The 15,689-nt window shown below is 40.2% G+C and overlaps 1 protein-coding gene across 3 annotated transcripts in view; it reads right to left on the bottom strand.

Annotated features, from left to right (window-relative positions):
* Window positions 1-15,689, bottom strand: part of LOC119734482 (collagen alpha-1(I) chain-like) — a 70,752-nt gene that overhangs the window by 36,983 nt on the left and 18,080 nt on the right. For all 3 annotated transcript variants that reach the window (XM_038208009.1, XM_038208010.1, XM_038208011.1), the window contains 18 exons: window positions 13,068-13,121; window positions 11,908-11,952; window positions 10,176-10,229; window positions 9,232-9,276; window positions 7,955-8,008; window positions 7,686-7,730; window positions 7,435-7,488; window positions 7,074-7,118; window positions 6,851-6,904; window positions 6,267-6,311; window positions 5,808-5,861; window positions 5,015-5,068; window positions 4,387-4,440; window positions 3,547-3,600; window positions 2,246-2,299; window positions 1,983-2,027; window positions 1,249-1,302; window positions 1-45 (listed from right to left, as the gene is read on the bottom strand). In XM_038208009.1, coding sequence (XP_038063937.1) covers window positions 1-45; window positions 1,249-1,302; window positions 1,983-2,027; window positions 2,246-2,299; window positions 3,547-3,600; window positions 4,387-4,440; window positions 5,015-5,068; window positions 5,808-5,861; window positions 6,267-6,311; window positions 6,851-6,904; window positions 7,074-7,118; window positions 7,435-7,488; window positions 7,686-7,730; window positions 7,955-8,008; window positions 9,232-9,276; window positions 10,176-10,229; window positions 11,908-11,952; window positions 13,068-13,121 — 909 coding nt within the window. The remainder of the gene's footprint in view (window positions 46-1,248; window positions 1,303-1,982; window positions 2,028-2,245; window positions 2,300-3,546; window positions 3,601-4,386; window positions 4,441-5,014; window positions 5,069-5,807; window positions 5,862-6,266; window positions 6,312-6,850; window positions 6,905-7,073; window positions 7,119-7,434; window positions 7,489-7,685; window positions 7,731-7,954; window positions 8,009-9,231; window positions 9,277-10,175; window positions 10,230-11,907; window positions 11,953-13,067; window positions 13,122-15,689) is intronic.

Raw genomic sequence — 15,689 nt, forward strand, 5'->3', positions numbered from 1 at the left:
CCTCTCACCTGGGAGGCCAGGTAGTCCCATGCTGCCTGCAGGACCCTGCGAACAGGAAAAGAAGATAAATTGCTAAGAAAATGTCACAAACAAAAAGGTCAAAAAAGTGAGATTGTGAGGTTCTGAAAAGAACCGGGGGAACTCAACCAGTGGCGCACCCAGGATTTGGTTTGGGGGGGGGCTCAAATTTTTTTTTTTAAAGTTGAATTTTTGTTCAAAAAATGTTTCCCAAAATTTTTGGGTGCAGAGAAAAATAGGTGGTTTTTTTTAGGGGCGGCCTATTTTGACGTTTGTGGTGCCACTTACACCCCTATTGTACAGGCCACAATCATATCACCAAGGCCAAATCATGGGACTAAAAAAAAATATTAAAAAATAAAAAATTGACAATCCCCCCCCCCCCCCCCCCCGAGGTGCCCCCCCCCCCCCCACCCGGGTGCACCACTGAACTCAATGTTTTGGACATTATACAGTGCCTGTCGTCAGGAGACCAATGTCCATAAAGTGTATCTTATTGCTATCGTTACCTTGCACACCTTCGAATCTTAAAAGTTAAAAAAGTAATGCAGGAATCAAATGTATCTTTAAAAATGGGAGCTTTAAAAGAAAGAAAAAAATATGTATTTATTTTTATCAATGGACAAATGGTGGATTTGAGATACTGCAGTGGTTTTCAGGGATAACACTCACTCTAAATAATGGTTCCAAATTTTAAAAGTACCTTTTATAAGATTTTAGGCTTTGAATGGTGGAATATCAGTATCGTTTCGTTTTGCGGTAACACCATGTGGTAATAGCTACTGCTCAGTAGATGTTTAGTTCTGAAAAGAACTACTGAAAAGAACTTGTCCTGCTTATTATCAACTTTCGATAAGTAGGTTTAGTTCTGATAAGAACAGTCCTGCTTTAAGTTCTAAAAGAACTTGTCTTTGGTCTCAACGTTTTGGCTAGCCTGCTCTAGTCATCGTCAAAAGTACCTTTTGTTTCCAATGAAACTTCCAAAACTAATAATTCTTCAGAGGTCCAAAAAGTATTGACCAAAGGATAAAACCTAATTCAATGCTTTGTTAATTTCTATTTAAATGTAAGTGAAAGTAAAAATCAAAGATGCATGTACATTGAGATAAGAGAGAAATCGGTGAAATATAGTGATATAGGAGAATATTAAACAATTGAAACAAGTTCAGGACATTTTAAAATGATAAGAGCACTTATTTTAACATTTCAAATTTTATAACGATTGATTACCTGTGGACCCAGTTTCCCATTTCTTCCATCTCTACCAGCTTTTCCGGGTCTTCCCTGCAAACAGGAAAAAATTTTTTTAAAAGAATTAAGATCTAAACTCAATTGTCACAGCTACTCATTTAGTGCTAATTTAAAATAATCTATTTTAAAGGGAAGGGGCAACATTTGCTTTTGCTGCAATTTTCAGAAATAAATGGATTTGGAGGATAATATATGTTATAGAAAATATTGTTAAACTGACTTGTTTCACGTTTTGGGCTTGTAGATGCTTAAAAAAACAAGAAAATTTATCATGTTCTTGTAGTCTAGTTCCCTGACCCCACTTACGATGAAACAGAGCAATTAATACACTTTGGGGAATTGTAAGGTCAGAGAATCAGTCTAGCAGGCTTGTACCCCTTCACAGGTGTGTAATCAATTGCAAAGAAAAGTCAGAATAACTAAATATGAAAAATTACGAACAGTTTTTGCAAAAAAGCCTGTTTTGGAAAAATACAGTTTTTCATAAAATGTCAGCACACCAGGAGCCACAATTTTACAGGATGCTTTAATATGTCAGTCCCTAACAATCCAGTAAGGTATTTCATGACAATTTGATCAATTCGTTTTTTTTTATGTTTGCAAATGTTGTATCTTCCCTTTAACACCTTTATGTGATTGCAATTAAGCTATAGACTGATCGACTAAGGAGAGTTAATCGATCGGTCAATTACTAACGGGAAATCTATACTTACAGCTTTTCCTATTCTTCCAGGCAGTCCAGGGGGACCCTGATCACCCTGCAAGGGGGGGGGGAGGGAAGATCCACAACTTATGAATATGAATATATGACATTCAATGGACTTCATCTATATTTGGCTACCATAATTTCTTTACTTATCAATTTCAAAACACGCTGTGCACTGTGAACTCAGTGACTGTGACCCATACTTCTCGGCACATATTTGTCTGAGCCACTGTCCAATGAAAACACTGAAATGACTGTGATTCTACTTACCATTGCACCTTTGGGACCCAGCTCGCCAGGCGCACCAGCTCGCCCAGTTGGTCCCTGACAAGGAGATAATAATAATTACAATAATGAGGTGTTTACATATTGTTTTGTACCAAGGTCTCAAAGTTCTTCACAATAAGCCAGTTCAGTATCTCAATCAAGTAGTCCAGGTCAAAGGTCACTCAGAAAGAAATCACTGATGCGATGTTACGCAATGTTACACGATCCGCTCGTAATTAATGCTGAAGCATTCTGGCACCATTTTCTTACACGTTCATGCGCCTTCGATGAGCGGTTGATTATCCCGAATGACCAGTGACCTATATCATTGTGCGCATGCCCAGTTGAAATACCGAACTGGCTTATTATTCCCCCGTTCGTCAGGCCATGAGACCACTGTTCTGCAGAGGGTCAAGATCACTGCAATCTAGTCTCTATCCTTACAGGTACCCATTTATGCTCCCGAGTTGAGAGGCGATTGTGGTAAAGTGCCTTGCCCATGAACACAAGCACCGTGTTCCCAGTCATGGCTTGAACTCACGTACCATCGCACATGAGTTCACTCCGTAACCATTGGACCATGGCACTTCCATGAGAGGAGGATTAAAGGTATAGTCCATCATTTGTAATTTGTGCATTTTGTTCGTTTGAAGCAACAAAAGTGCTCAAGATCTAAAGAAGGGTGCTGAACAACTTACCTGATGAAGTTTTAGCTCAGCTTTAGCTGTATATTTCGAGAAAAGCAACATTCTAGGATCTCGGATTTCAAATCAAAAGTTGCTGAATCATGTTCTGAATTGGGCCTGAATTCAGCGTCCGAGACACGTTCTCACTGAGCCGATTGCAGCTACGCGATGTCGCGCACTGATCCGACGAATTATAGCAACCACGCGCGCGTGTGCGTCATGCCAATGCTTGCGCGCGCTTCGCCGAATAACAAAACAAACTACTAATTTGAATTTCCTACTGTGCTTCTTAAGTAGCACCGTTGGAAAGGCGTTCCTTCGTTCATTTCTTCAAAATGACAGCTTGCCAGAAAGAATAATTTCACAGGGAGTTTAGTCCCCTTACTATCTTTCAACCAAGTTTGTTTTTCAACAATAATTACGCCAGTTACTTTTTGGATAGCTGCAAATGATGGACTATAGCTTTAATGAAGAGGGGATTAAACTGAAATCAGCAACCATTCAGAATGTTCAACAAAAAAAGCTACATGCAACTGAATGAAATGAGCATTGAAGATCCTATTAATTGAGGGTTTCTTACAATCTCCAAAGGTATCAAAATATCTGAAGACAAATTACCTTCAATCCGTTAGTGCCTGCATGACCAGGAACGCCTTGCTCACCAATAGCACCCTACATGACAAAGCACATTGACAATTATACAGAATTATTTCAACTGAACAGACTGTGGTATAAAAAGGGGATAATAGTGTAAAGAAGCAGTTAAAAAACGTGTGGTTTAAAAACTGGATAGGAGCCTGGTTACCTATAATATCCTGAACCAAACCGTTCATAAACACCCTTTCAGTAAAATAAAAGTAAAAAGTTGACAAATCTCAAGTGATTTTTCCTACAAGTTTACTCCATGCTCGGGCCATTTTGGCGTGCACCGCACATGTGGTGTGCTCAATATTGCCATTTTGCAGTAAGTTGGGTAAAGCCAAAATTTGAAAGCTGGTTGATTTTTGGTTTTCAGATGAAGCTCAATCTGTAAGTCCCGTTTTACCTTTCTCCAATTCTTTTTGCTTTGTCGCGAACATCATTAAAATCTATTTCATCCCGTCTATTACCGGTTGACTTCATTCACTGTAACACAACTGCAAGATTTTTAAATGCCCGTTTTCTCAAGAATCAGTTTGACAACTTCAAGTAAGTTGGTGGTCAATGTTTCCGTTACTGAACTCAGAACCCCTAAGGGTTAGGGCTTGCAACCAATAGGAATAGGGTCATAATTGAAAGATGGTTGTGGATGGCTTATTACAATAACAAGTAAAACTTCAAAGGTAAATTGATACTCAAGTTGGAAAGATGATGCACTTCCAAGAAGAAGAACAAGTCTGAAGATGTTAGCTTTTACCATGAGTGAGCCTGTAAGTGCTAAAATTGTTTGACTTTTTAAGATGGAAAAATGATAGTTACCCTTGGTCCAATATCTCCTTGAACTCCATGTGGTCCTTTATCACCGATTACACCCTGATGAAAAACAGAAGGCAATATAAGTACAATCACCAGCATCATACAAATATTCCCTTGAAGATGAAAGATAACTTGGGAAGAAATAATTGAATGACTAATTGTCTGTAGATTTTTTCATTCAATGTGTCATAATAATTCGGAGTCTTATATAGCGCACGTAGCCTATCTACCAACTATTAGGTACTCAAGGCGCTGGAGATATGTCTATTATTAAAGAAAGGTAAATAAAGTTTATGAGAAATATGAGACCCATTATGTAGCACCTTATAATGGTTTACAAGATGCTGCGGCGCATATTGCAGCCACTGCCAGAAAACACACGGGACCTACGGCTTTACGTCCCATCCGAAGGACGAAGCAATAATGGTAAAGTGCCTTGCTCAAGAGCACAAGCACCATGTTCCCACGGTCAGGATTCGAACACATGTACCACGGCACACGAGTCGAACACCGTAACCATTGGACCACAGCACCCCACAAAAGTGAATCACTTTTATATTGCTAGGAATATAGCAACTGAAAAAAAAAAATCTAGTTTTCGAGGTGAAACTCAAAAATAGCAGGGGGATACCTTTGGTCCACTGTCGCCAGAGTCTCCCCTCAAGCCAGGCTCCCCCGGATCTCCCTGTCAGAAGACGACCAAAAAAAAAAAAGATGTTAGAATTCCTCCCACGACTGCGCAAGCAGGCTATATCACTATGAACATCTTCATCCCTTAAAAATTCATTAAAAGTCCATTTCTCCGTGAAAAGATCTTTAAGAGATGTTTCACGGACATTTACATGGGGCTTATATAGGACTAATCCTATAAGGGTATTTTCACGTTTTTTTAATGACCCTGGCCACTGCGGATTATCATTGGTTATACATAACGATACACTGGGTCTATCTCCATGGGGTAAACAAAACACTTTCTTAAGGGTGTTTTCACAGACTCCTAATCTGGCTTAATATGTTGAAAAATCCGTGAAAATTTAGTTAACTGTAATTTCAAGGGAAAATGGCTCTTTAACAAATTTCTAAGGGATGAAGATGTTCATAGCTAACTTGCTCTTCATTATTGCTTGCAAATTGTTCACCCCTTTTTATTAATAAATGGTTATAATGCTTGTTTTTAGTTCAAATTCCGAACGATTCCATTATTAATGCAAATACGTGTACTTCATCATTTCATCTCCTGATGTAAAAGTCTGACATTTTTCCTGGGCTGGCGTTCTTGAAAAATCATGGCTGTTTTTCCTCAGTGAATATATTTAAAAAAAAAAAATTCCAACTGATTTTTATACTTAAGAAATCCAGTCTACAGACTAGCAAATATAATTAATATGTTGATTCACTAGGATGACTTTGATTTGAGAAAGTACCTTTGGTCCTGGATCACCCTGGTAACCCTGCATGCCTCTGTTGCCACGACTACCCTGACAGATGTGATCAGAAATAAAGAAGACTTTTATTATACAATCATGATGAAGGTTGCCTTATCAGACCATAACCAATACAAATTAATGTAGTGTGACGTATATAGCTAGTTCGAAACAACTGCGAAAAGTATGAGACAATTCAAAGATGAAACAAAAGTTTCAAGACTAACGCAGGAATTTTTCATAAATTTCATCCCTGTTGTAAGCAAAAAGCTGCAACACAGATCAGTCCAGACTACAAGAGTCAAGGACAAATGCTGAGGAAGCGAAAATTCCAAGAAAATCCAAGAATAAAGACAATGCACAATTTCTATATGTTACAATATTGTTACCGATGTCTGTGAACAAGACATAAAATATTGAAAATAAAATAAAAAGATAATTGATGAAAGTATGTGTCACCTTTTCACCTTTTGGCCCAGGGGGTCCAGGGTCTCCTGGCGAGCCCTGAAAAGAAATTCCAAATTGAGAGAGAAAGCAAAAATTGATGACAAAGTTTCTTCCTTGTCAAGGAAAGGTTGAGGGAGATGTACGGACCTGTTTGGAATTGATTTTGAGGTACGAGGAATCATGTACAAATCATGTTTTGTCTAATTCTATTTACTTTTTGAAAGAGGGTACATGGGTGTTGGGTCATCGTTCATTATGTCAAAGAGCGAGTCTTGATCAAGACAGATTTTGTCAGTCAAAAACTCTAAGCACACCTGGCAGAAAATTGGTACAAGCCTTCACTTCCCCATGATCTTTACACACCAATATTTTTCGATTTTTGCCAAACATTTGAATGACTAATGCTTGTCAGCTGTGCAAAATTCATCAGGTAATTCCAATAGTTTTTTTTTAAATATTTACCCACTATGATGGCTCATACATACTTAACAATGGTATAACTTGTTAGGTAACTTTATGTTGAAATTAAACAGAATTTTAGAAGAACACAGAAGTGCAAACAGGATGAAGATAAGGCAGGTGGGAATCCTACTTACTATGAATCCTTCTGGGCCCGGCTCGCCTTTGGGACCTGGGGGCCCTGCTGATCCCTAGAAGAACAGATCAAAAGGAAACATGAAATGCAGGAGGAGACGGGAAGATGAAATGCAGGAGGAATGATTGCAGAAAAGGCAAATTATAAAGTATAAAGCACACAAAATGCATAATTTGTTTTGTTTTGGGCTTTTTTTGCAATGGTGAAGTTAAGGATTGTCTTACCATCTCACCAAGTGCTCCCTGTCTCCCAGGCCTGCCGTTCGTTCCCTGCAATGTATATAATGAGTATTGTGTTTTTAAGATGTGAATTTCTTTTAGTTGGCGTACCCAAGTAAGGGCTGGTACATCCTTTGTGCGACTTTAAGTGCGAAGCAAAAATTTGTTAGGGCAACGACAAACGTAACCATGAAACTACAACTGTCGACGTCAGGAAATTAATTTCGCTTTCAGCTTCGCATGAAGTACGAACCTGTCCTCGGCTTCTACAATCTATTCAGCCCTGTAAAAAAGAATCTTTCTTTCTTTCTTTCTTGAGTCTTGAATCTTTCATGAGTTTTTAAAAACCTGTTGTTATTCAACCCACCGGTGTCCCGTCAGTTCCAGGCTGGCCCGGATTGCCGCGAGTTCCTTGGAAGCCCTGCAAGAACAATGAAACTACTTATCAAAATTAATTTCTTGTAAATTAAAGATGGACTTTAAGAACCTGTGATCCAAAAGTTAAATTTCTTGAACCTGGGTTTGTACAATTTAGTCCGCATGTTTCTCATGTCCTGCTGTTTTAAAAACATTACATGGGTTTTATTAATGAGAAAAACCAACAACTTCAAGTCTCACCGGAAAACCACGCCTGCCTTGACGACCAGGTTCGCCATCAGGACCCTGCAGAAACAAAAGAAGAAACTAAATATAACTTTTTTACAGTTGCTCAACAACCTTCTTCAACAATAAAAAGATGTTGAGTGTTTTACAAGTTGAAGCTAAAATAGAAAATGTGTTCCTGAAAGAAAAGCTAGCACTGACTTTTGCCAATAAAGCATCTTAATGGTTTACAAGTTTTCTGCGTGCCGTGATTCTCTTTCAAACTCAAAGGAAAAACGTCTTACCTTTGACCCCTCATCCCCTGGTAATCCAACCGAGCCTGATAAACCTTTGTCACCCTAAACATGGAAATCAGACAGTTTATAAGCAATCAGAGAATAACGCAACAAAAGAGTTGTCATTTTACAGATGTACTCAAGGGCGAATCCAGAGAGATTACTGCTGCGGGGGCTCTGTGTTGGGGGGGGGGGGCGGAAGGGCTCTCACAAGTACAAGATGGCCTTATTTGAGAAAATTTTGGTCACTGCTGGGGGTGGGGGTGCCTCCTCCACACCCCCTGGATCCGCCACGGGTACTTAGTTTGTAAAATGCCAGAAAGAATTCAATTGGGCTTTGCCCTTCACCGACTCATTTTATAAACACTGTATACGCAGTGTTGTCCCGAGCTTACTAGGGTGGGACTCGAACCCACAACCTCCTGCTTACTCGTGCAGAGGTCTTACCATTCAACCACTGAGCTTGCCAGGGTTGGTTTTTACTTGGTTGGCTGGTTTGAATCAGATATTGCAGTGGGTATTGCAACCAAACTTTTTACAGGATGGAATTTGCATATGATGGAATAATGAAACCAATAGATGGAATATTGAAACCAACAGAACATAAGCTTTAAGCTAACACAATTTCCATCTGAAGTATCCCCCCGAGAGTGCTATCTAAAAGTCATGATGGCACAAATTTGGGATTTCATGAGCAGCTGGCAAGCAAAAATATGTTAGTGAAGGGCAAACCCCAATATTGAAGCTAGAGGGCAAATAAATTAAGTTTTGCCATTAATGTTAGGCAATCAAACAGCACCAATACGTGCTGACCTCAAAGGGGCTGGACTCGGACCCCTCCGCACCGTGAGACAACTCCATTGCCTACGGCAACTCACCCATGACAAGACCAGGTGGCCGAAGACCAGTGTGAAGGACTGACTGCGGCTGCGGGATGTCAAATCTGACTACCGCAGCTGCAGTACACAGACCTCAGAATCAAACAGCAAGTTGTTTTTAGCCAAATTGAAAGACAAGTACTACGTTCCTGTAGCAGAACCTGGGACCATGTTGAGCCAGAAAGTCCAATGTCAGGGACCCAACAATCTACCCATTTATACTCCTGGATGGAGAGAGGCCATTGTGGTAAAGTGTCTTGCCCAAGAACACAAGCACTGCGTTCCCCATCAAGGTTCAAAACCCACACACCATCGCACATGAGACACTCTAATCACTGGACTACAGCAATCGATCAGCAATTTAGCAATTAACCAATATTTTTGCAAACACAAAAAGATAAGGATTACCTGAGGTCCAGGAGATCCAGCAGGCCCAGGTTTACCAAGAGGCCCCTGCCATTACAAGAAATAAAAAAAGAGCAGGGAATATAAACATGTATCATACAGGATTGACTCATCATCTGCACTGAAAAAGCTCAGAGCTAATGGTCATTCAAACTATTATGGAGGCTCAGAGATGCATTCCGGCTCTCAGAACATAACTTGCAGCATACAAATGAAATTACAGGATTTAGTGAAAGGTATCATGTACCATTCGCAAGCATTTAAAAAATGAAGCTGTCAAAATATTATGAAATAGCCCACTTGAGTTTAAGTAAATAATAGTCTCAAGCATCCTGTGAAATCCTGGCGCCTGGTATGCTGTTATTTTCAAGAAAAGAGGAATTACCATCATTTTCCGACAATCATTTGGACCGAACCATTTTTTGAGACATATTTTCCCCTTCAAATACTACATCCATTAACGGTCTAACACAGGCCAGCTATTGACTTCTCCGTTACTCTATTGGTACATGTATGTTATTTTTTCCCACGACACAGCTGGCACTCAGGCATGTCATGTGCAGGCATGCCATGTGCAGGCATGCAACATAGAAGTAAACAAAAAAACAGGAAACTCCAATCTTTACAAGAGTTTGTACAATGTTTTTTCAACTTTTAATGGCGTAAGTGTGAAGTGAAAAACGAGGAAATCAGCTGAACCGAGGAAAGGTGACATGCCTGCATGTGACAAATGGGTTCTACGCACGACAGACTCAGCGAGCTGCACTTTGACTTTTAAAACTAACAACATTTTTTTGTGTTTTTTCAGTTCCGATTGAACTGGGCCGCGGAACGATGTCTGCTATCTCTTAAATCACTAACCCTTGAATCAGTCCATTTCATAAAATTACGATAAATGCAAATGGAACCTACTACATTTAAGTAAATAAAATGAAGATACCACTCACTCTTGGTCCCTCAAAACCTCTTGTTCCCTGTGGGCCCTCTCGTCCTGTCTCCCCCTGGGGAAAAAAAACATACATCAATCAATCATTGATTGATTGCCACCGTATAATAACATTCTTGTGTTACAAATGTTATAGGGGAATCAGTCATCCGTAAACTCGTGGGCACAGGATGGGGAGCAAGTTCATCAGCCCTGGCACTTGTGTACACGCCGGCTGAGTATTGTGCACCAGCATGGAGTAGGAGCAGACACACCAGTCTGGTAGATGTGAGCCTTAACTGCACCCTGCGCACAATCACTGGATGCTTACAACCTACCCCGTTGAGCAGCTCCCTGTGCTTGTAGGCATCCCACCAGCTGAGCTCTATAGGCAGGCAACAAGCATGGCGCTGACCTGACGCGCCATGAATCCAGATCACCTCCTCCACCAAGCTATCAGCAGGGAACAGACACAACCCAGACTCAAATCTCGGCGCCCCTTTGCCTCAAGTGGAAAGGATCTACTGCCAACTACCCAACCCACGGAGTCAAAGGCCCACTGGATGGCTAGGATGTGGACACAGAAGTGGCAGTCATCCCCTAACCATCTGCATAGATACATTCCTGTACCATCCAGAAGTTGCCCAGGATCTGATCTCCCACGACACGCATGGGTTAAACTAAACAGGCTCCGCACCGGAGTCGGGCGTTTCAATGCTGACATGTGGAGGTGGGGCCTATCCCAGAGCCCAGCTTGTGAATGTGGAGCGGAGCAGCAGACTGCTGACCACATCATTTCCGAGTGCCCCCTCTATCGCCCCCAAAACGAGTACCATGGCCTGATCGATGTTGATGCAGATGCAGCAACTCGAGAGTGGCTTCTCAGCAAGCACCCAGAGATTTAACTACTTTTTTGTTTTGGTTTTACACGCAAGAAGAAGGAAGAAATCACCACATAATCCCAAGTGAATCACACGTCATCCAGTCTCAAGTCAAGTCACAAGCTATTCAAATGTTCATCTTTCGTTACTTGTGATCTGACTTGTGAATTGATTAAAACTGAATTGGCTGCATTTACAAGATAATTAACCCAATTGTAGTATCACTTAAGAAACGATAAAGTAAAGAAATTAAGAGAGTTTGGAATATTGCAACTGGAAATAAATATTTCTCCAACATTACTTTTATACCTGCTAGTTTGTAAAACTGGTTTTGAAATAAGTACAAAGGATTATTTTTTTGGCATCTTTTTTCATTTCAAGCAATAAAATTGCTCAAAATCTTAAGAAGGGTGCATAAGAACTTATTGAAGTTTCAGCTCAGTGGATACTATACACTTTTGAGAAAACAGAGACAACATACACACAATTTTTGGGGTCTCATAACTGTAATCCGTTGCTAATGCATGTAAAAAACTGTCTCCGCAAGCACATTTTCTAAACCACATTAAAAAAAAGTTTTCTCGAATGATACCATTTCATGTGGAATAATGACGCAGGGTATTTGGTATCAGTGCTATCTCCACTTTGAGCAAGAAATTTCTCGTAAAATCAGTAGGTACATTTCCAAGTAATTGCAAAATGTTCCTGCATGCCTTTAAAACGGGAACACTTCTCAGGAATGTGGATGAAACAACAAACATCAAACCCCACTAGGCTTCAGTCTGAACCTTTTCCAATATTTTCTTTTTATGTCGCTAATTGTGAGGTACTAAATCACGTCAATTCTCTCCGGAGGAAAACAAAGGAACTCACAATACTTCCTCGAGGTCCAGGGGGGCCTATACCACCTGTGTCACCCTGTCAAGAGACAATAAAAATGTGACTGAGCATCAAAGGGGAACATGCAGAGTTTGAAACTTTCAAAACATTTAATGCATGTTTGCGGTAGTGAACTGAACTAACTTGTGACTGGATTTCACAAAATCTGGTGGGTTTTTTTTTATCACACTTATTTTGTTTTTTTCATATGCAGTTTACAGGGTGAGTCAGAAAGAAAGTTAACCTGGATTAATGATTGTTTTTTAACCCTTAAAAAGCAATACACCAATGAAGCATGTAATAATCAAGCACATTCTCCAACTCATGTGAACAAAAAATTAATGAGATTGATCCATGATATCAGAGATTCTGCAGGTTCAAGAACCCATTTTTACAGCTGTGGATGGAATGCTAAATGCTTTGAAGCTATTCAGCTGAATGAGAACCAGAGATTACACACAGGTACGAATGAAATTTTAATAATATGAGTCAAGACTGAAACATTACCTATGCTCTCAGATTTTGTGTTTTGTATATGAGGAACAAATCAAGTCTTTGTCTGCAATGATGACGCGGATTTTTGTCCGTTTTCCATTTCAAGTTTTCGTTCATTCATGGAGGTAGGAAAACCCCATGGTTTCACTGTATTTAAAGGGTATTCATCAATGCATATCGGGAAAATGATCAATGGTGGACAGTTAAGTTTTGTGGCATTTCTGTTAAAAATAGAAATAACCTGTTAATTAAGTGAACATTTCTTTATTACTAGTCAATAACATGTACTTTATTCCTGTTATTGATATTAAATAGAGCGAGCCACATTTAAAAAAAAAAAAAAAAAAAAAAAAGGACTTGATCGCTTTCTTTTTGACTCATCCTGTATAAAGAGCATATTTTGCTCTTACTTTTGAAATATCTGTTTGACGTCTTCATATATGCAGATATGTGGGGTGAGAATGTTGCTGTTCCTGCTGATTGATTGTGAAAGATGATTTTTTAAACAGCATCCTCAAAGGAACATCTGGCAACTTATAACATATTTTGTTGGGTTGGGTCACATTTGACTGCCCGAACTATAAACCCGAGCTGACATCAAAATATCCAAACAAAAGTAGTGACTAAAACAGAAACAAAAAGTGAAAACATTTTTTTACCTTGTCCCCTGGTGGGCCGGCCTCTCCTCTTTCCCCGGGCAAACCAGGATCCCCCTACGGACAAAGGAAACAAACCAGATGTAATGTCAGTTTCCCTCCGAGATCAAGGCAAAGGTATACAGAGTAACACAACCAATTATGTCCGATCAGCTAATACCTCATTTCCCACCTACCGGGTGTCGGATGGAGACCTGTGGCTGGCACCCCGGCAGGGGGAATGCAGGCAGAAGTCAAGGTTTCTTTGGCCAGGTTTATTGAACTTTTACACCGTTGGGATTGACCTACAATTTTTTTTTTAATCTTTGATTAATCTTGGGTTCTCCAACTCCTGATGAGTCAACATAATGAGGATGACAAGTGCTTTGCTTTAAATTGAAGATTGATGGTTGATATGTCCTAATATTGTTTCATCCTGATTGCAAAGATACTGTCTGGCTGACATTTCAGGCATTTACAACTTCCTACTATTAAAAAATAACACATGTAATGCTGTGGACCTTTAATAACCCTTTGACCATGGAATTAAAAGCCTTAAATAAAATGTAATTTTCAAAATGCACAATCACTGTTCAGTGGCTATAGCGGCAGTTTTGTCCTTAGCAGTTACCGTTTTGAGTCAATATATACTTATGATCTGCTTCACACAATGAGCTAGAGAAAAGTTAAACAGTTTTCAAAGCTCTTCCTTTGACCTTCGAACAATTTTTTTTAGAGCAGCAAACCGCTAAACCCAGACCTTAAAATGGAATCAAAATGGCTCCATGGGAACCTTCCACAAACTTTTCATTAGTTGTCGTTGTTTGATAGTGTTAGCTGGAGCCAGCCCAGTTTTCTACACAGCTGTGGCCCACTTGGCAGGGGTCAAGGGGCCATAGAAAACAATCCGGGACTTTGTAGGTGAAGTAACAAGTCCCGGAGTGCATCTCTGTGTGCTTGTTACTTGTAATCCAACATGAAAAAAAAATAATAAAACCCCGACATATAAATGTATCCATGGTCAAAGATGATTAAATTGGCCTGACTTGCTGTGAGAAGTTGAGGTTCTTTGAAAGAACGAAATTATTATGTCAGAAAGATCTAGGGCAAGTCAGATCAATAATTGCTTGCTGCCGTGACGACCTTGGGTGGGTTTAGTGTAACCTCATTTTGAGAGTCTTAAAACAAAAAACTGTGGGAGTTTGGCTCATGATTTTGACTCGACAACTTGTACACTCACAAAAACTTAAGAAATCTTGGCCCAAGTATAGAAAGCTGCTGATATTTCCTATGCACCGAAAGCAATTATTATGCAAAGTAATTTGCAACAGGTAACCAACCAAAATGTCACTTAAATTAGCGTGTACTGTTTGTGACTGGTTCCCTACAGTTATGATTAGTGGCTCTATGAAATTTTTGTGGGATGCTTGGAGCACTGAATTCGTGGTCTGCAGGTAATTCTGCCGGTTGTGGGTTCGAGTCCAGCCTGGGGTTATGGAGCGTGTGCCCTTGGGCAAGGCACTTTGTCACCCATTGCTTCGTCTCCCCACCCAGGGGTAAATGGGTATCTGTGAGGGCAGAGATAGTTATTGTGGTTGATTTTAGTTGCCTTGCGCCGAAATGGCAGCATCTGTATACTCCCCAGGGAGCTGAGATCGTCTGTGGAATGTTTCATTGGACCAATGAGCAGGGTAATAAGATAACGTAACACCTTGCGCCAGAGTTGTAATGACTCGAGTCAATGACTCGACTCGAGTCCGACTCGAGTCACATTTTTTGGCGACTCGACTCGACTCGAGTCCCGACGGGTAAATGACTCGACTCGACTCGAGTCACTGCGAGCAAATGACTCGACTCGACTCGAGTCCCTCATCAGAATGACTCGACTCGACTCGAGGAAGGCTAATAAGACTCGAGTCCCAAAATAAAAGCAAAACTTACTTGCGAAAAATATTTGCAATGACTTACGCTGCGCCGTTCGCGTTGCCAGTTTTTGTTCACGTCACGTTAATGTTCGCGAATAATGTACGTTTATATACAGTGGCAGTCTGTATCCTTCCTCCATAATGAAACAACAAACATACACCGTGTCGCGGACTCCCACCTTGTGGTTCTATAGCATGTAATGCTAAACCCGGAACCAGACTTAAAACGCATTTCTCAATCCGTGGTTTCATCATTGGTTTCGGGCGATTTTGAAGTTCTTGGTGGAACGCTGGCTAAATTCATGTCCCGATTTCACACAAAAAAATGGATACGGACGGGCCCACCTTTAAATAATCAGAAACAGTTTTGTATAATGCAATTAGGTTTTAACGTTGTCAGCGATCAGCGAACAACAAAATCTAGACCCGAAGCCAAACCAGTTATAAAACCGAAGTTTCACATCTTCTTTTCTGTGACGTGAGCTAGCAATGGAAACTGTTGGTTGGGTACCATACAGCATACTTTATGTCTTTGGATTTCCGTAATAGACTGGTGCCTTGTATTCTTTCTCTCTTGTGTTTGTTGCTTTTTATTGTAATTTAGTGTTCAAATATTTGTGACTCGAATTGACTCGATCTAAATACTTGACTCGACTCGACTCGACTCGACCACACTCTGTGACTCGACTCGACTCGACTCGACCTTGTTGACCTAATAACT

Source organism: Patiria miniata, unplaced genomic scaffold (genome assembly GCF_015706575.1).
Source record: "Patiria miniata isolate m_02_andy unplaced genomic scaffold, ASM1570657v1 HiC_scaffold_27, whole genome shotgun sequence".
NCBI classification, from domain to species: domain Eukaryota; kingdom Metazoa; phylum Echinodermata; class Asteroidea; order Valvatida; family Asterinidae; genus Patiria; species Patiria miniata.